General features: G+C 44.7%; 1 protein-coding gene across 10 annotated transcripts in view; it reads right to left on the reverse strand.

Moving 5' to 3' along the window:
* Nucleotides 1-21572, reverse strand: part of KCNT1 (potassium sodium-activated channel subfamily T member 1) — a 197047-nt gene that overhangs the window by 84659 nt on the left and 90816 nt on the right. For 3 of the 10 annotated variants that reach the window (XM_053374817.1, XM_053374818.1, XM_053374816.1), the window contains exon 2: nt 2394-2435. The exons of the other annotated variants lie outside the window; for them this stretch is intronic. In XM_053374817.1, the coding sequence (XP_053230792.1) occupies nt 2394-2435 (42 nt within the window). The remainder of the gene's footprint in view (nt 1-2393; nt 2436-21572) is intronic. 10 annotated transcript variants of the gene reach the window in all.

A 21572-nucleotide genomic window follows, 5' to 3' on the forward strand; every position in this document is an offset into this window, starting at 1 on the left:
CTAGAACAGGGATGGAGAACCTGTGGACCTTTAAATATTGATGGGCCATTGGCCCGGGGCTGGTGGGAGTTGTAGTTTCAGGCACTCATAGGAAAGTGGAAAAAAACTAATATGCCCATGGAGAAGACTGATGAGGCCGCTTGAAAATGACGAGTTCAGAGCAGCATTTATTTCAAGTAACTGGTAACTGTCTGAAGTCCCTTGCCATATAGCCACATCACCACCAATTTTGTGGAGGACTTCCTTGTAAGTAAAAAATGACACATCATTGTCAAGCCACATGCAAGGAGCCACATGCAGCAACATAATTAGCCCCAGCATTTGATGAATTTATTGGACAATATTAAATCAATGAATCCCCAGATCTATTTAACAAGTGCTACTTTCATAAATGGAAGTGGTGACACCTGCTCTCCAGCACTTAACTACAAACAGCTGCTTTCTCTGGGGATGCAATACTGGTATACAGCAACAGCAGGCACTAGTCTTTTCAGATTTGGGGGCCCATGTTAAACCACAATCTGCAAGAGATTGTACCTGGGACTTTTTGCATGCAAAGCAGATTTTCTACCACCGAGCTACAGCCCATTCATTTCAAAGAACATAGGAAGCTGTCTTATACCAAGCCATCTTTTGCTTACTATTGTCTCTCCCAATCCTACCTGGTGATGCCAGGGATTGAACCTGCGAACTTCTGCATGCAAAGCAGATGCTCTACCAATATACTATTCTTATGCTCATTTTAGAACATACCCGCAGGCCTGAAAGAAGGGGTCAGAGATATGTAAAGTGGCTAGTCTGATGATCCAACAGACTAACTCCACTTTCAGAACTGATTTCCCTGAGATGAAATGTATTTGAGAGACCATGGTCCTAGTTTCTCCTATATATTTTTTATTTGCTGGGGCTTCAGTCAAAACCTGCAGGCTGAAATTGTTGATGCTTAGTATATATATCACAGTGCAGTACAGACATGAGTAGTCTGGCAAAACAGCTGGTTGAAAGAATATGAGCTTAAGGTTTATTACTCCTGGCAAACAAAGCCATTCTAAGTACAAGCTTTTATGAGGAAAAAATGGAGTCATAATAACCTTATGGCACTAACATTAAAGAAGAAGCAGGAAGGAACTAAAGCCTGAGAGCCAAAACAATCCACATAACCACATGGTATCTGAAGAAGTGTGCATGCACATGAAAGCTTATACCCAGAAAAAACTTAGTTGGTCTCTAAGGTGCTACTGGACATTTTTTTTTAATTTTTTAAAATTTAAATCCACATACAGTTACTCAAGAAGGAGTCAGTGAGGGAAGAATAGGTTGTCTTTCTGTCAGGTAACTTATTGCAAATGTTGTTGCTTCACTCCCAACAGAAATAACTCCATCTTGAGGGACCATCTCAGAAATGTCCATTGTGGCTGCTGAAAAAGTGCTTGCCTGTGATGATGAATCTCCATAGGCTGGGCAAATATGTTCTCTGAGACACAGAGTTATATATTCCTTGCCAGCCCTGACAGTGAGCAGGGAAAACACACAAATTCTCTCTTACATAATGAATGTAGGCTAATGACTCGTGTGGTATAAAGCAGAGAGTTATAGAGGAAAAGTCACTGAAGCTACAGAAAGAAAGAAAAATTGTTGATGGGAGCATTCTCAGGAAAAACTGAGAGAAAATCTACAGCCTGTTTTATGTAAGTTTAGCCAACATGGCTCCTCCCAAAGAACCCTGGGAACTGTAGTCTGGTGATACACTCAGAGTTCATTAGTGATCTCGAAATCTCTTCCACATCATAGAACTAAAGTTGGCAGAGTCCCCCAGGGAGAGGAAATGGGAGTTTGTTTACTTAGCAAGATTTCTATAACGATCAACAAACAAACCTCTAAGCAAGTTTACGTGAAACAATATGAAATACTCATTAAAGAAATGCTGATTTAATCAACAGTCTTTGAAAACAACTAGACATAATAAAGTTATCAAAATGTAAGATAAAAGCAACTGTTTAAAAAACAAATATATATAATAAAATTACATGTCTGATGAATAGGCTGACCTAAACAAAAAAGTTTTCATCACGTGTTGAAAGTGATACAATGAAGTGACTGCCTAATATCAACAAGCAAGAACTCCCAGAGAGTAGGCAATTCCACACTAAAAGATCGATTCCTCACATGCATAGAACAGACGTTAACATAACACTTGTAAAAGCCCCAGTTCTGGTTTTAATTGTTTGAAACCAATTTAAGATTGTGGCCCCTTGCTTAAAACCTGCTCACATTCTTTCACTTTCACTCACAATCCTCCGTAAATAACCTTAAGAAGAATAGAATGTAAATGAGTTTCTCAAATCAGAGTACTGTTGCCATCTTGAAGCGCATGCAGTTTGGAGCTCACTTACTGTGAAAGGGAGGAATCCATACTGAAATCTTCGGTATGTGGCCTACAGACATGGGGCAAAAGGAGCGTTAACAGGTCAGACACACATCAACAGAACATTCAGAGGGTTATTGGACACAACTGGTGGAACTGGACAGGATGGAGTGGTACAAAAGTCTATTGGCACTGGAAGACAGGGCATATTTCTACCTTCCTACCATAGGCAATACCACCCAGATGACCAAGATATACTTCAATGGAGTAGCATGAGAGCTGCTTCTCCACAGTCCAGTCCCACAACCATCTCAGTTATAAGTGTTCAAAGGTTTCTAGGAGTTGGAACAATAATAGAGCCCCTTCCATTACCAAACCACAGAAGACAGGAGGTGCCAACTTGTGAAAGTATCAGATTGGCCAAATCCACATTGTCCAATCCTAGACATGGCTAGTTTGTCAGGAGACTATGGGGAAGTATCACCCATGTGGCTAAAGAAGTGCATGCCCCACCCTGAAAAGTAAATAGAATGGACTCTCTACCTCAAAGAGGGAGGGCCTGTAGTCCTCCAGATGTAGTTGGGCTATAGCTCCTACCAGTGCCTGACCAATGGTCATGTAGGCTGGGTTGATGGGAGTTGTAGTCTAGCAAGATCTGAAGGGCCATAGCTCCTATCCCTGCTATACAAACTCTTCTTGGGACTTCTGAATATCAGACATTGTTAATTTGAACTAGCTATTTTGAAAGTGGTCTTCAGATGTAATGCAGACAACCAGAGTGAGGAACCTGTGGCCCTCCAGATGATGTCAGACAACAACTCCCATCATCATCCCTGACCAATGGTTATACAGTTTGGGGCTAATGGCAGTTGTAGTCCAGCAAAACATCTGGAGAGACACAGGTTCTCCATCCCTGACCCACCTCAAAACATGGAATTTTTGTGACCATAATGGACATTTGGAAGGAGTAGGAAGTTTGCGTCCATATTCCTTTGTGATTTTTCTAATGAAGAGAGATCTGGGGTATGTGTGTGGACATTCTGTTTCAGATGGGACAGAGATGTAAGGGAGACAGGAAGTGTGAGGCTCATGTACTTCCTGCTTCCCCAGAATCTGTCATGTTAGTATCCATTGTTTTTCAAGTAGGCCCAACCCCAAACTGGGCTGAGGTAGAGTTGTCTGTGGAATTAATTTCTCTGATTCTATGTTCTTCACTAGAAACTGGAAGAGGGGCAGAATAAAAGCTTCTGAATTTTGATGTTCAGCATTAGCAGGGCACATCACTTGCACGACTACTGATACCAGTAGTCATATCAGCAACACAGAGAGACAGAAGGGAGTGCTCACCAGCTGCGGAATCTGATGGCTGCCAGAAGATTCTGCACATTCTAATCCCCAATGAAGGTAGTTGAAGAGTACTACTGAAAACTCTGTAGCACTGTGTGTGTGTGTGTGTGTGTGTGTGTGTGTGTATCTCTACTCACTGTAGAAATAATCCTCATAGACCAAGGAACTGCTACTGAGAGTTGTCACATTCTTCTGCTAGGTCAGCGTGAGTACAGTAAATATTTTATAACTGTACTATGTTCATTTGGGATTGCTTTGACTATTGTTCAGGCCTATTGCACTGAAGTTCCTATCTCCCTTTTAGTGAAGAACCATCAAACAGAGGGGTGAGGAACCCTTTTCAGCAGTTCAATCAAGTCCAATGGGGCTTTATTCCAAGATTACACCAAAATTATTGAGTGTTAAAATGTCATGGGTAAAGCATAACAGATTTGCAGCGATAAATGATTGGATAAGAGTTAAAGATAGGAATTAATAATAATTTGGACCAGGGGTTGCTGGAAAAAAAAAAGTTTAAAATAGAGATGCAGAAAAGGGGGGCATGGGGAAGTCGCTGAAATTGGGTATATGGAAAAATCTATGAAATTTTACATGTTTATATGTGTGTTTGTTTGTGTCTGTCTTTTGTATTGTCTTATATTATATGTGGAAAAACCAATAAAAAATTTTATATAAAAAAAAAAATATTCCAAGATTACACCCTGGTGCACTGTTCAGATAACTGGAATCTGTGCACAATCAGTGTGTTTGTGTGCTGGGATGAGAAGCAGAAATCATATCAGCAGGCATCCTCTGGGTGTGTTTCACACACTGGTCATGCCTTGCATATATCAAGAGCCTGTCTATATAAAACTGTCCTGGACACCAGAAGTTCTGCATGCAATTATTGGATCAAGGCATGGTGATCCTTGGGGAGTGGGGTTTGATTGCACAACCGACATTTGCTTGGGAAACTGATTGCACACAGCTGATATCTGTGTATGGAGGGCTGCCAAGAGGAAATGGTTTTGCAAGTTCCGTACAGATACAGATACAGGCTTAATAACAGTGGCTTAATGAAAAGTGGCTTATGGGGAATATGTGGCCTTTCAGATGCTGCTGTGCTACAACCCCCTTTATTCCCAACCACTGGTTGGGGTTGATGAGAGTTGGAGTAAACAAAATAAAAATCGGGAGGGCCACAGGTTCCCCATCTCTGGGTTGTGTCAAAGAGGTCACATAAAAAGTGAATTCCAAGAAGGGATTTGACAGAAGGGGTATTGGTCTTTGTCTCACAAGGCTGCAGTACCATGTGAGTCAGTCTCAGGCTTCAGTTTTGAAAGGATATTTATTGTACTTTTTTCATTTGCACAGGCATAATAGGAGGATAAGACGATTCTCCCGGTGCATTTCAGCACTTGTTTCCATAGCAATTAGCACTAGACTTGAAAGCGTAATGTGATTATCATACTCCCCTAAGGAGCACTCTTTTCTTTTGTGTTCTGTGTGTTTGGGGTGCCACTTTAACCCCTTCCTCTCACTTGGTTCAGCGTTCATGTATATGTCATCTTGGATGCAATCTTAATACTTGCTTATTTGAGAGTAAGCCACACTGCACTCAGCGCGACTTAGGAACAGAGGAAGTTTGCCTTGTACTAAAGCCAGACCATTGGTCCATCTAGCTCAGTACTGTCTGCATGGACTGGCAGGGGCTGTATAGGGTTTCAGACAGAGTTTCTCTCTTAGCCCTTCCTGGAAATGTCAGGAATTGAATCTGGGACCTTCTGCATGCAAAGCAGCTGCTCTATCACTGAGCTATGGCCCCATCTATAGGATCTTGCTGTCATTCTTGAAGCTTGACAATATACAGGCTCATGGAAAAGTCATGGTAGGGCAAGTGATGGGATTTGTGTTGTGGGTCTTTATGTGCCCTACTCTATTGAGCTACTAAAAGTTAAAATTAAAATTTTAATAAAAATGTAAGGAGAATTACATGACTTGAAATGCCTTTACAACATTTTTTCCAGGGAAGCGCCAAAACACACCTCCCATTCTTAAATTGTCTTGACATGGTTTTTCTCAGCAACCTTCCTCCATTTCCACAGTCCTCAGCCCTCATTTGCCTATGGTGCTCCTATTGGTTGAGCCAGTCCATGTGATTTTCTGACTACATACCAATACTGGTATTACTTATATACTGAGGATACAGCCATGCGTGTAGCCAAGGGGGGAGAGCAGGGAGGCAGCTGCCCCCCCCCAGTCAAGTAAATCAATACTTACTGTAACTAACTGAGGTTCTGCCCCCAACCAACATGAAGCTTGCCCCTCTAACATAAATCCTGGCTACGCCCATGGATATAGCACATGTTCATAAACAAAGTATCATGAGTTGTCACATCCAGCTGGATTCAATGGTAGTGTGGGCAAGTGAGGGCAAGCACACTGAGGGGGGAAAAGGAGGGGAAAAAAGGGGGAGCCTAGATCAGGCCAATGACCCATCTAGCCCAGGATCCTGTTCTCAAGATGATGGCTAGATGGAAACCTGAAAGTAGAACCTAAGCACTTCCCTGCTTGTGATTCCCAGGAACTGGTATTCAGAGGCAAAATGCCTCTGATAGTGGAGGTAGAACACAGCCATGGAGGTTAGTAAAGGTAAAGGTAAAGGGACGCCTGACCATTAGGTCTAGTTGTGGCCGACTCTGGGGTTGCGGCGCTCATCTCGCTTTATTGGCTGCGGGAGCCAGTGTACAGCTTCCGGGTCATGTGGCCAGCATGACTAAGCCGCTTCTGGCCAACAAGAGCAGCGCATGGAAACGCCGTTTACCTTCCCGTCGGAGTGGTACCTATTTATTTACTTGCACTTTGATGTTCTTTCAAACTGCTAGGTTGGCAGGAGCAGGGACCGAGCAACGGGAGCTCACCCCGTCATGGGGATTCGAACCACTGACCTTCTGATCGGCAAGTCCTAGGCTCTGTGGTTTAACCCACAGCGCCACCCACATGCCTATGGAGGTTAGTAGCCACGGTTAACCTTATTTTCCATGATTTTTTCTAATGTCCTTTTAAAGCCTTCCAAGTTGCTGGTCATTGCTACTTCATGTAGCACAGTGAGTTGCACAGTTTAACTAAGTGCTGTGTGAAGAGGTTCCTTTAAATCCTCCAACATTCAGCTTCATTGGATCTAGTTCTAGTATTATCAGAGAGGTAGGAAAACTTTAATCATGCCATCCTTGACCAACAAGGTTCTTGACATGATTGCTCATGTCAGGGTAATCACAGAAAATTGATGAAATAATGTTTAGTGGGGCAATTTAAAAAAAATATGGTGGAAGGGCATAGTTCCTCTGCACTAAATGTGCTACTTTTGAAGCAAATATTGAAACACAGGAGTAACTCTCATTAATAGTACAACGGGACTTACTCCTAGGTGTGTACAGGATTGCAAGTTAAGTTATTGCATTTTTTTAAAAAAAAAACCTTAAATCTGCTGCGTGGAGGGCATTCTGCTAGCATGGCACAGGGTGGGGTTGCACCAAATTTATTCCATGGACATCCATTTTACATCTTACATTATTTATCCACAAGAAAGAGAGAGAGAGAGAGAGAGAGAGAGAGAGAGAGAGAGAGAGAGGAATAAGGAAACAGAGACAGGGATAGAGTGATGGACAAGAGATGAATGGACGTAAGAAGAAACCAATACAATCAGAGGAAAGTTTCCATTCCAAATAGTCACAAATATATGTATGTACTGCATATTTCCCAGTGTGTAAGTTTGACAGCTGCTGACATTGCAGAAAACGTCCACTCTTAATGATATTAAGTAATTTCCAGAGAACTTTTATGGCTGAGGATGCCCCCTAAAGGCAGATCTACACACACACACACACACACACACACACACACACACACACACACACCATTTAAATCAAACTTAGGTGGCTCAAGAAAACTTTGATGTGCATTACACTGAGAAAAATGTACCAGCTTCTTGAATTCAGCTGAGCTCTTCTGGCGTTCGTAAGATTCCTGCTGGATCAAAGCAAAGGACTATCTTGTTCAACTCCCTGTCATGGCCAACCAGATTCCCCACCTGCAATTCCTAACAACTGGTATTCAGCAATAGGCTGTTACCACCAAATCTATTAAGATAAGACACATTTTTCAAAAGCTATTTTACTTTCCTGAGTTTACTTGTTTAAGAACTTTGTCACCTGCAAAGTCCCAGGATGGGTTACAACTATTTAACCAGATAATGTTGAAATCTAATTAAACGATTTAAAAAATGAAACCAAAAAGAAACAGTGGTCATTTTACAAGAAACACAAAAGTAAAGAGGCTGGGCTTTCAACAAACTATGTAAACTTCATAATCAGCAGGGCTTTTTTCCGACTCGAACTTGCTGGAACTCACTTCTGGCACCTCTCAGGTGAGCACCATTGACATTATAAGAAAACAAGGGAGGTGTTCATCGTGAGTTCTAGCACCTCTTTTTCTAGATAAATAACACTGATAATCAGGTTCCACTTAAAATGAAGATTGTAATGAACTGAACAACAACAAAAAAGTAATTTTAAGGAGCTTAGTTTTAATCTCCAAATCTTACTGCAGCTGCTAGAAGCTACCCAATGGCCAGGTCAGGTGAGAAACACAGCAGAGGTATAGTGGTAAATTCTGAAATGTATAAGCCCATCGTAACAGCCCCTGTAGCTGCCCTGTCCAAAACTACAGCCCCTATGGATTTTCCTATTTCCTCTGTGTTATTCCCTCATGTAGAACTTAAAAGCCTCATTATCACCTCAATCACATGCCTCTGCTAATGTGTCACAAACTGTTAGTGAAAAACTTGAAAGCCTCATTATCACCTCAGTTATTTGCTAGATCAAGACGAGTCTGTCACTGGCAGATGATGCCACAGATCTTGCTATGGAAAACAACATCATCAGAGCTAAGTGACCCCTCTTCTCCACCACTGCCCCCACCACACCACTGGTGTACAGTCTTCCTCCAGCTTATCCTGTCCCTTCTCTGGGTACACTTTCTTATATACCATGTTTGTCTTATGGCTAAGCAGAAATAATTAAAATAAGAGATCACTCTATGATATTTTAAATACTATTTGCTGGTTTATCTGATAAGCAAAGGCAGCTGTGTTGGTGGATAAGAGGGAGAACCTACCCACCTCCCAGCTCACAGTTGGCAATACTTGTACAGTGGTACCTTGGTTCTCAAACACCTTGGTACTCAAACAACTTGGAACCCAAACACTGCAAACTCAGAAGGAAGTGTTCCAGTTTGCGAACTTTTTTCGGAATCCGAACATGCTCCATTTTGAGTGTTACGCTTCCGATTTGAGTGCAACACTTCCATTTTGAGTGTTATGCTGAGGTCTGTCTGTTTTTGCTGTTTATTTTGCATTTTTGTTTTTGTGGCTCTTTTGTTTTTGTTTTTGTGACAGCTACTGATTGATTGATTGATTGATTGATTGATTGTGTGTGACTGCAGTGTGACTGCAGTGCATTGTTTATTGCTTTCATTTTATGGATCAATGGTCTTGTTAGACAGTAAAATTCATGTTAAACTGCTGTTTTAAAAATCTGGAATGGATTAATCCATTTTGCATTACATTCTATGGGAAAGCGCGCCTTCGATTTGGAACGCTTTGGTTTTGGAACGGACTTCCGGAAAGGATTAAGTTTGAGAACCAAAGTACCACTGTATTACAAGGGTGCCGAACTCTTGGGCCTGGGGACCTAATGTGCCTCTCCGGGCCTCTCTATCTGGCTCTCAGAACTCTCCTAAGGCCATACCTTTCACTGGCCTTGCTCCATGCCCCCAGTGTTTTTGCCTGGCTGGAGTATGCCCTTAAACTCTGGTCATGCATATCCGAATGAAAGATAGTGAAGAATGTGTGTAGAAACTTGCCTGCTGTGCAAAGGTAAAATTTACATTGTTTTGCTCGTCCCCTTGTGCCTCTGGCTCTACCCACCACTGGCATGTAGACACCCACATCCCCAGGAAGGTCACCCAGATGAGAATGCGGCCTTCAAGCTTGTAAAAGAGTCCCCACCCAGCTTTATTTAGGACCAATTAAAATGTTACAAAAATAGCAAGCCAGCTGTTGAGTCCTGATTTTCTTTCCTTTTTATGTATAACTTGCTTTTGCAGGCCCTTTGAAGGTCTATCATTGAAAAAATAGGGCTAGAGGAAAGCTAACATTCCCCAGGCATGTAATCTGTTTTTTAAATAAAAATAAAAAGTTGTTTTATGGTATTTTTAGGGTGTCTAGCAGACCCTATTTTTGGAAGAAATGTCTGATTTTATCTCTACCCCTGGTGTAAACCACATTGAAACCATGTGTTCAGAGGATAAGTACAAATAAATTAATATTTTCCCCCATCCTCATAATAGATAATAGGCAGCACTAGGGCTCCACCAGGGAAGAAAGATGATACATTTTTTTTCAATAAAAAGTACTAATCAGAAAATCAGACCTTCCTAACCGTGATTCACAATGCTCACCATAGATAGCATTTCCCAAAAAGGCATTACAGTGGTACCTCAGGTTACATACATTTCAGGTTACATACGCTTTAGGTTACAGACTCCACTAACCCAGAAATAGTACCTTAGGTTAAGAACTTTGCTTCAGGATGAGAAGAGAAATCGCGCAGCAGAGGTGCGGCGGCAGCAGGAGGCCCCATTAGCTAAAGTGGTGCTTCAGGTTAAGAACAGTTTCAGGTTAAGAACGGACCTCCGGAATGAATTAAGTACTTAACCCGAGGTACCACTGTATTTAGTTTCAAGTGGGAGTTGTAGGGCAGGAGCAAGGATTCAGTGCAAAGTGCTGCTGTTCAGGATTCGTGCCTCCCACAAGTTTTCCTCCCTCCAAACTATCAGCATTCCATACCATCTACGGCTGCTCAGTTTTCACTGAACTGTTTTTTTTGGGTTTCCCCAGGAGTTTCGGCCCCCTCTTTTTCTGTAGCTTCCTTCAAAAAATCCTGGGAATTGTAGTTGGTTTGAGGGTGCTGGAAATTATGAAACCCTTGGTCCCCTCTCACAGCTACAATTCCCAGAGTTCTTGGGGGGGGGGTAATATTGGTTGTTAAACCACTCTGGGAATTATAGCTCTCCTAGAATAAAGTCTCTTAGCTGCTTTTTCTGGGGAAAACCACAGCTGTTTACAGTAACATGATAGTGCTTTTGGTGTGTAGTGCAGATGGTGCTTAAGTTCAGTTTCCCACATTTCCACATCTATTTGATTTTTTTTTTAAAAAAAAAGTCCTTCTGAAAATTCACCACGATTTTAGCATGAATTTCTCCTAATGAGTACAGTCATACCTTGGGATAAATACGCTTCAGGATAAGTATTTTCGGGTTGCGCTCAGTGGCAACCAAGAAGTAACAGAGCACATTACCTCCGGGTTTCGCCACTTGCGTATGCGCAGACGGTCAAAATGACGTCATGCACATGCGCAGAAGCGGCAAAACACGACACAAGCAGACGCACAGACGCATCTTATTTTCTGTTCAGGATGTGAACAGGGCTCCGGAACTGATTCCATTCGCATCCTGAGGTACCATTGTACATCTTTGTTTGCAAGTTTGTCTGATACACATTCCTGCAAAGCAATTCCCACCCCCCAAATAACCCACATTTTGTATGCTTTTTTCACTGATGTATATCTCTTACGCACACATTACCCAAGTAGCATGCATTTTTTTTTAACACGCTACTCAGCTGGAGAACTGCATTGCAAATTTCAGAGCAGTGCAAATTGCAAAGGATAGCTGTCTTCTGGTTCACATATTGTTTGGGGAAGTATGACTTAGATAGGTTAACCTGTAAATGTGAATTGAATCAAATCCCAGGGGCGCTGACTTGCCCGTTGCATGGAGGGGGGCACATCACGTGATGCACCAGGTGATGGGTCCCGCCCCTGCCTAGCACATGAGCGCTTGTGTGCTGGTGGGGACATGCAGGCGCCCCGACCCCACTGCCACAATGCTGGTGCTCATGCAGCAGGTGAGGAAGAGAGAGTTCAGAGCTGGGCTCCACATCTGGCCTGCTTCTTCCCGTCAGGGAGGGAGGAGGTGGAGCAGGCCTGAAGGTTTTTTTTGGGGGGGGCATCCCTCTCTTTGAAAATTGGGGGGGGGCTGAAGACACCCTCAGCCCCCACTACTCAGCATGGCTGCCTTCTCCATCCCTAGTTTGTGGCCACACCTGCTTTTGCCTCACCCACCCCTGTTGCATGGCCCCCAGAAGTTTGCCCACAAAGGAATGTGGTCCTCAGTCTGATTATTATGTTTATCCCAGTCTGAATTGCTGCCTTCAATTAAAACCACTTCCGGTCTGCTGTGGGAGCTATTATCAAAACTCAGAAAGGCTGAGTAGTAGCTATTTAATCCTTATGGGTTGTGGCACCCAGAAGGCTTGTTTGAACAAACATTGCCACTGGTTGTTTTGTTTTCATTCTTTGGGCTTTTATGGCTCCAGAAGCCAGTGATTATTTCCACAAGTGAATGTTGGTATTTCCATGGGCTCCTGTGTGTTCTCATTCAGCATATTGCTCCAGGGACATGCTGTTTGTTGGTAAACAGGTGGCCCTAAGCCAATTTGGAAAGAGAGAGAGAGAGAGAGAGAGGAGTGTCTCAGGGGCAACTGAACAGCAAATATGAAGCCTTGATGAAAAGAGTCACTGGGGAGTTTGCAGGAATCAGGGACACAGTAAGAGAAAGAGAATGATGCACTAAGGAAACAGGCAAGTGAACTTTTAATTACCAGTAGCTGTACACACACGCTTGTTTTGTAAATCAGATTTGTTTCTGTATTTTTTCCTGACATATTTTGTGTGTGTCTTTTGTGTGCTTGGTTTTTGTTAACAACAAAATAATAACAACAAAATAACCCCCCCTGTGGTTTCCAGCAACTGCAGACCCTCCAAGTGTCCCTATTTTCCAGGCGCATCCCTGATTTAGAGAAACCGTCCCAGTTTCTGATTTGAGCCCGGAATGTCCCACTTTTCCTTAGGATGTTCCTATTTTCATTGGAGAAATGTTGGAGGGTATGGCGTTATCTGACTCCCGAGCCATCTGAAGGCAATCCTGTATAGGGAAGTTTTTTTTAAAAAATGTTTAATGTTTTATTATGTTTTTATACGTTGGAAGCTGCCCAGAGTGGTTGGGGCAACCCAGTAAGATGTGTGGGATTTGAATATGGATATAGAACATAGTGTTGCATGCTAGCCCAATTCCTGAGAGGTGGGAGGTTCCAGGTGCCCACCCAGGCTTTGTGTTACCTTTTGGTAATGAGAAACAGTGGAGACTGTGATGTCTTTTGGTTTATGGTTAATTTGCATGCATATACAGTCATACCTCGGGTTAGAGACGCTTCAGGTTGCGCGTTTTCGGGTTGTGCACTGTGCCGAACCCAGAAGTACCGGAACAGGTTACTTCCAGGTTTCAGCACTCGCACATGCGCAGAAGCTGTAAATCGCACTTTGCACATGTGCAGAAGCACTGAATCATGACCCGCACATGTACAGATGCGGCACTGCAAGTTGTGAACACTGCGGGTTGCGAACGTGCCTGCCGCACTTCACATTCGCAACCCGAGTGTCCACTGTATATCCTGAGCTTATAATGGAGGGGTTCACAGCATCAAAACCCCAAAAGGGTCTAGCTTCTCCCTAGCTGCTGCCTGATTTCAAGCAGAAATCAGCCATGACTCTCTCTGCCTTTCCAGCTTGCAGGTTTTTCTTTTAGGCCACATTACAGCAAACTCTGCCCTCAGATTACGGCTTTTTCTTTCTAACCCTTTAAGAGCTGGAGGAGGGGTCCTACTCATTTGCCATCTGGCCCAGAGGCCGCCCCCCCCTTTTGCTTTCTTAATGATCCATCAACTTTCTCTTAACACCTGCTGGGTCTAGGGGTTGTTTTAAGGTAAAGGGTAAAGGGACCCCTGACCATTAGGTCCAGTCGTGACCGACTCTGGGGTTGCAGTGCTCATCTCGCTTTACTGGCTTTATTTGTCCACAGACAATTTTTCCGGGTCATGTGGCCAGCATGACTAAGCCGCTTCTGGCAAACCAGAGCAGTGCACGGAAACGCCGTTTACCTTCCTGCAGGAGCGGTACCTATTTATCTACTTGCACTTTGACGTGCTTTCGAACTGCTAGGTTGGCAGGAGCAGGGACCGAGCAACGGGAGCTCACCCTGTCATGGGGATTCAAACCGCCGACCTTCTGATTGGCAAGTCCTAGGCTCTGTGGTTTAACCCACAGCGCCACCCGCATCCCGAGGGGTTGTTTTACACTCAGTTTAATACCCCAAGCCTTAATGAAATTCCGACATCTTCTGGATCCAGGGAGTCTGCCACCCACGAACTCATAACAATATTCATCAGGGTTAGTAGCCATAGATCGCCTTATCCTCCAGTAATTTATCTAATCCTCTTTTAAAGCCATCCAAGTTGGTGACCATCACAGCTTCATGTGGGAGCAAGTTCCACTGTTAAACTATGCAAAGTGTGAAGTCACGATTCCTTTTATCCGTCCCGAACCTGCCAACATTCATTCTCATTGGGTGTCCCTGAGTTCCAGTGTTGTGAGAGAGGGAGAAAAACTTTTCTCAGTTCACTGTCTCCATGTCATGCATGATTTTACACATATTTATCATGAGGCTGGAGAGCAGCAGCAGTTGGCAACAATGGCAGTGAAGGGGTAAATCCAGGTCCACCTCCTTTACCCAAGGGGTAGAATTTATGGAGCTGGCATTGCCATGGAGTCCTGGATAGTTAGCTAAATATCCATCTGAGACCAGGGTTGCATCTTCTGTCCATCACACTCAACTCCAAATCTCTGCCAAGGAGCAAGGCTTCTGACAGCCAAATAAATGAATGCCGAATTAAGCAGGCATGGATGCATTTATTTGACATCTGCTAGTAGGAAGGGTGACATAAAGAAGTATGCAAAGCTCCCCCTCTTCTCTTAACTTCTCTTATGTTCAGCCCGGACACTGAGATCCAGCGCCGAGGGCCTTCTGGCGGTTCCCTCATTGTGAGAAGTGAGGTTACAGGGAATCAGAAAGAGGGCCTTCTCGGTATTGGCGCCCGCCCTGTGGAACGCCCTCCCTTCAGATGTGAAGGAAATAAACAGCTATCTTCTCTTTAAAAGACATCTGAAGGCAGCCCTGTTTAGGGAAGTTTTTAATATTTAATGCTGTATTGTTTTTAACACTCGAATGGAAGCCGCCCAGAGTGGCTGGGGAAACTCAGGGCAGGGTATAAAAAATATATTATTATTATTATTATTATTATTATTATTATTATTATTATTATTATATTGACTAGTTTGCCCACATGAGATGTATCCCAAAATCTTTATTATTCAATCTTCTAATGTAGGACTGGCCAGTTATGTTAGGATCGTCCTACTCTCGTGTAGGACCCTGGTAGAGACACATGCCTGATTGGCATGTTCTCTCCCTCCTGGTTGATCGTTTGGGAGCTTCAAAAGCTTTCTTCAGCCTGAACATCACAGCGACTGATACCAAGAAGCATCAGCACACTTATGATCCTGCAGAGTATTAGCAGTTCACGTAACAGACTCAATAGCACAGCGTTTTGGCTAATCTAATTTTATTTTACATATAACACACTCGGAGCATTCTTACTTAGCTCCACACCGTCATGTGATAGACAACAATCTCATGACTGCAAACATGGGGCAAGAATCCTAACATCCTCCCCCCTATTCATGAACCGTGTTGTAGTCATCAGTGTAACTGCAACAACCATGCAGATGTCATACACATACACTGGGTCATCCGTTCCACCCTTGGAACTACCTGCAACTGGATTAGCCTTGGGCCTTACCATCTTGTACTTTTGAGTAGTCTTGGTGTCATAGCTCTTCTGACTATTAAGAAGTTTCACACACCTGGCTTTGTTGGGACTCGATCCTAACAAGTTCCCCCTGCTCCTCAAATTATATCACAGTGTAAAACAAGCATAGAACAAGTACATGCTGCAATATGAGCAATAGTAATGTCCAGTCAGTAAAGCATGGCGCTCTTAATCTCAGAGTAATGGATTCAAGCCCCACATTGGGCTGAACATTCCTGCATTGCAGGGGGTTGAACTAAATGATCCTAGTGGTTCCTTCCAACTCTATAATTCTGTGATGGTATGATTACCAGGCCTATGACTACTCGCATCACTTTTAATCTTCTTGCCAATTAACCTAGTAAGGCATAGATCCCCAGAGGTGTACCGCCTTAGTCACCTACCAGCCAGTATGCACACAAAAATAGTTGGGCCATGTGGCACCTAGAGCACAGTGTTCCAAACTACAAGACTTTGCCTTGTTAGTGAAATTGCACAGGTGGCCAAGAGATCTATCCGAGATCCAAGAATGTTAGATTGCTCCTAAGTGGCTCTGTACACTCAGCACCCCCCACCCTGGCTGCTTTTGAGTTATTAAAACTTAATTCAGTCACTGCCTAGCCATTGTGAAAGGGGAGGGAAAATCCCCTGGAGGAAAGAGATGAATGAAAATTAAAGAGCACCTGACAGATTCAGGGCCATTATGCAAGCCTCCGTAAAACACAGTGTGTCAAATCACCCAGGGAGGTGATGACCAAACTACAAAGTGCCCCTGCGACAGCCAAGTGAAGGAAATGGGAGCAGTGAGATAGAAATTACCAATTACATCTCCCTAATCTTGTTTTGCAGCTAAAGTGGCATTTCGGAGACTGGCGACCTGCCCACTTCCCTCAGCCCTGCAGGATGCCAAGCAGGAAGGAAAGTGCTTCTCAGGCTGCAGGACATCTTGTTGACAAAACGGGGCTGGAGAGAAGCAGAGCGATACTTGCCAGCCATTTGGACCACCAAATTACAGTCAAAGCATTACACCTGCGGCGTGAACATGGAGGTTTCTGTAAGCCTACCTCTGATCATTGGCAATCCTGAATGCTCTCCTGGAAGACGGGCTAATTGTTCCCATTCCTCCACCCCTCCCAATTTTCCTCCTTCAAGGAAAATTAGCTTCTGCAGGAAAGGTGAGATAAGCACAGATAAAACAACACAGAGACAGGCAGCCACGAGTACTGCAATGTCTTCCCCAGACAGGTAGAGGAAGCTGAAGAGTGTCACAGCTTCCATTCAGTGAAGAACTTGAACCCATGGTGCAGCTTCTACCAAAATCTTTACTGCAACACATAGGCAAAACACTGTTCAAAGGCACAGCTGGTGCTACACATAACAACACAAGCAAAGAAGCTGATCCAACTATGACACACACCTTGCAACTTTGTTATAAGAGAAAGGTGTGGGATCAACTTAACATAGTAAACGGTTCTGATCCTTACACTGGAGAAGCAACCTACAACTTTGCCGACAAGGCTGAACATGCCCCTGTCTGTTCACACCTGCATTGGTGCCTCCATGACCTGGGTGATGGAGGAGGCACAACTGCCTCCTCAGAGGTAGATGGGACAGGTGGGGTAACCTCCTACCCCCCGGAGAGGAGAGGCTGGCCATAGTTTCTGACAACTATGAAGGTGGAGTTGGTGGTATGATAGGCAAAGTGGAAGAACCAGAACCTGCGTCCAACAGTTCCAGAGGCAGAGCCCTGGATCCCGACCTGGAGTTTTCTGTTGGTCACTCCTCCTGATCCAGCCAGCCCCCCTGCTCAGGTCTCATGTCAAAGGGGATCCTAAAGACCCTGGCACCTTTCTTTGTCTGTTGTGTACATCTGCAGAGATATTGGCTTACCTTACATTGCTGTTGTAAGGATTACTGAGAAATGCAGTAATGATGCATTATCATCAACTACTACTACTACCACTACTATTACTATTATTATTGGTTAGAGGGATGCGGGTGGCACTGTGGGTTAAACCACAGAGCCTAGGACTTGCCGATCAGAAGGTCGGCGGTTCGAATCCCCGCGACAGGGTGAGCTCCCGTTGCTCGGTCCCTGCTCCTGCCAACCTAGCAGTTCGAAAGCACATCAAAGTGCAAGTAGATAAATAGGTACCGCTCCAGCAGGAAGGTAAAAGGCATTTCTGTGCACTGCTCTGGTTCGCCAGAAGCGGCTTAGTCATGCTGGCCACATGACCCAGAAGCTGTACGCTGACTCCCTCAGCCAATAAAGCGAGGTGAGCGCCGCAACCCCAGAGTCGGTCACAACTGGACCTAACGGTCAGGGGTCCCTTTACCTTACCTTTACTAGAGCAGGTGTGGAGAACCTCAGGTCCAATGGCCAAATGCAGGCCTCTCTCTGGTTCTTGCAACATTGCCCAGACCGCACACTGGCATCGCTTTATAACATCATTGGGTGTTTTTGCCTTGAACTCTGGGAATGACTCTACCTTGATGGAGGATAGCGAGGAGCATGTGAATGTGTGTAGAAACTACTGCACAAAGGTGAAATTCACATTCATTGCTCCATCCTGCAACTGGCATGTGGCCCCTGGAAGGTGGCCCAGAAGGCAATGTGGACCTTCAGTTGGAAAAGCTTCCCTAAGCGTGGGTTAGATCAATAGAACAACCATGTGGCCACTTTCCTGGAAATGCAAAGTGAGTGAGAGAAAAAGAAAATAGATGTCCCTTGACATTATGTATGATGATAAATTGTTATGTGGTTGGATTGTTTTTTCTCCAAAGTATTCAATCAATACCAGCCCTTAAGAGCACCAGTTTGACGAAAACCTATTCTGAAGGCAGGTGGATAGCTGAGGGGACTTTTGCCTGGGAGGCTGTTATGAATGGAGGATACCAGCTGTATCTGAATCTAAGCTACAGGCAAAAAGCTTTGTCTAGAAAGAGTTCCTGGAGCAGCGATATGAAGGAACCCAAACTCCTAAGAGCCCATTACAGTTTACATTTAAAAAGAAAGCCTGCTTTGAATAAAGCAAGCAATGGTTTTCCAAATGCATTGCAAAACCATAATGGCAAGGAATAAATAAATATTTCATTAACTAGGAAACGAGTCTACCACCAATCCTGCCTTGTTCTCCTTTATACCATGGCTTGTGACACAGAGGATACCCTTTCCCCCAAACTGCCTCTATCATCCCTGCAACTTTTCAAAACCCCAGAAGTTTACAACACCAAGGAAACATAACTAAAGTGGTACTTCGGGTTACATACGCTTCAGGATACAGACTCCACTAACCCAGAAATAGTGCTTCAGGTTAAGAACTTTGCTTCAGGATGAGAACAGAAATCGGGCTCCGGCTGCGCGGCAGCAGAAGGAGGCCCCATTAGCTAAAGTGGTGCTTCAGGTTAAGAACAGTTTCAGGTTAAGTACGGACCTCCAGAACAAATTAAGTTCTTAACCTGAGATACCACTGTAGTTCCGTTGCCTACATATCCTTACATCCCGTACCAACACCTGGATTGAGGAGGAGGCTGCTCCCAGCTCTATGTTGGATGATACTATGCTTCTGCTTATGAGAAAAGTTCCTTTGGATATGACTAGGGTAGGGTAGGGAACTTCAGGCCTGTGGGCCATATGTGCCCGCCTTTGCCTCTCTCTGTTAACAGTCTTTCTCAACCTGTGGGTCCCCAGATGTTGTTGAACTACAACTCCCATCACCCCTAACTAGCAAGGCCAGAGCTCAGGGATGATGGGAGTTGTAGTCCAACAACATCTGGGGACCCACAGGTTGAGAACTGCTGCACAGTAGGATATACTGAGCTGAGCTTGTGCTGCAGGCCCTGGACATTCCCTTCTGGTATGACTGACCCAATCACAATGTACTCAATTCTGCTAATGTCACAGGGTGCTTGACCAGATGGGCCTTTGGTCTGATCAAGCACGACTCTTATTACTTTCTTATGGGAGCAGCTGCTGAAATGATGGTCTGATTTATTGTCCTTGGGGTTTCCTTTGTGTGTTTCTTTTTTTGGTGGGTTGTTGTGGTAACCTGCTTTTTCATTTCTGTTCTGCTCTTCAGCACATTAATTGAATCTGCACCTGTAATGTTCCTAAGCTCCATCTATATAACAAAATAATCCAGCCAGCCAGCAGCAGCATAAATTCAAGGAAAAGCCAGCAAGAATAAATATGTTTTTTTAAAAGCCTTTAAATAATTTGATTGATTGACATCTCAGTTGGAAGGGAGCATTGTAGACATAGTTCCATCACTTGACAAGTCTTCTCTTTCATTTCTGCCAACTTGTTTGATTTCTGAGGGTCCCAAATCATATCAGGAGCCTATAGGAGTGGAAGAGACTCCCTGCTGCAGCGCAAAATTAGCCCAGAACACATGGAGATTAGTGCAGGGTTCAGCAAACTTTTTCATCAGGGACCGGACCACTGTCCCTCAGACCTTGTGGGTTGCCGGACCATATTTTGAAAAATATAAATACCCCACAAGCTGGTCCCACAGCTGCCTCCTGACCTGGAGGAGGAACACACTCTGCATGCGCTCAGGAGCACATCCTGGCACCGCCCACTCACTGGCGTTGTTGGTGAGCAGCAGCCACTCCATCGGCCCGTCTCCATGGAGCTCCCAGGCGGTGTGCACCATGCGCTGCAGCCTGTCATCCAAGGCCAGGTCAGCGGGCAGGACACGCATGCGGAGCACCAGGAAGGTGGCGTGCAGCTCACCCTCCAGCTGCTCCAGTGAGGCCGCCAAGCGCGCCACCAGCAGCAGCGCTGAGCCGGGTGCCAGGCGTGGGGCCAGCAGGTGTGCCAAGCTCCAGCTGAAGCCTCACGACGCACCCCGCATGATGCCCATGGCACAGTCCAGACCTGCTGCCTGCCCGCTGGACTCTCTGTCCATGGCCACGCCAGGTTTACCTCAGCCGCAGGTGGCGAGGCTTCAGATTGGCTGCAGGTACTTCCTGGATTGGTTTCAGGAGCTTCTTGCAGTCAGTCCAAAGCAGCGGCAGCAGTGCTGCCCACCCAGAAGCCATGCCAGCATCGTGGAAGTCAGTCCCCATGCAGCGAGGCGGTTGCAACGTAAGCGGGTGGCAGGGTCCGCAGGCCAGATTTATGAGCTTGGGGGGCCACATTCGGCCCCCGGGCCTTAGTTTGCCGACCCCTGTATTAGTAGGTGTGTATAGAATTGCACTGTAAACCACACGAAGGAATGCCTCGTGTGTTCACTTATGGTCAGATCAAAACAATTACTCACCAATTGAGACTAGTTTATTAGGGCAAATGGGGCACTGCCCCACCAAACACAGTCTGTCCTCAGCCAGCTCCCACCTGCCTGCCTCGTTACTTACAACCAGCCTGGTGGCTGGTCCTGGATGCCAGCTACCTCTGCCTTAACATTACCTTTGTAAAATGATGTCATAGATGAGGATGAAACCAGAATTGGTTGAACTCGATCTTTCATTGACCCACTGTTGGCCTCCCTGCCTTCTGCCCTACCAGTCCAAACGGGGGCCTGCCTCCACCGTAATCCACATAACATCAATCTCCTTGCCACCCTCACAATTCATCCTAGTTCTTCTTTCTGCCAACTCTTCCTAGACCTTAATAATATAAGAAGAGCCTTCAGTATCAGGACAAAGGACCATCTAGTCCAACATCCTGTTACACAGTAACATAGGAAGCTGCCTTACACTGAGTCAGATCAATGGTCCATCTAACTCATTACTAAGTACACTGACTGGCTGTGGCTCTCCAGTGTTTCAGACAGGGGCCTCTCAGTCCCACCTGGAGATGCTGAGGGTTGAACCTGGGACCTTCTGCATGCAAAACAGTTGCTTTACCACTGATATCCTTTCCCCAACTAGATGCTTTTGGGAAGCTTTCAAAAACAATACTCAACAATTCAACAATACTCTTCCCACTTGCGATTCCCAACAACCTATTGACAATGTGATTTCCAGCAACCTATATTCAGCAGCCCATTGACA

The sequence above is a fragment of the Podarcis raffonei genome, chromosome Z, assembly GCF_027172205.1.
Source record: "Podarcis raffonei isolate rPodRaf1 chromosome Z, rPodRaf1.pri, whole genome shotgun sequence".
NCBI lineage: Eukaryota > Metazoa > Chordata > Lepidosauria > Squamata > Lacertidae > Podarcis > Podarcis raffonei.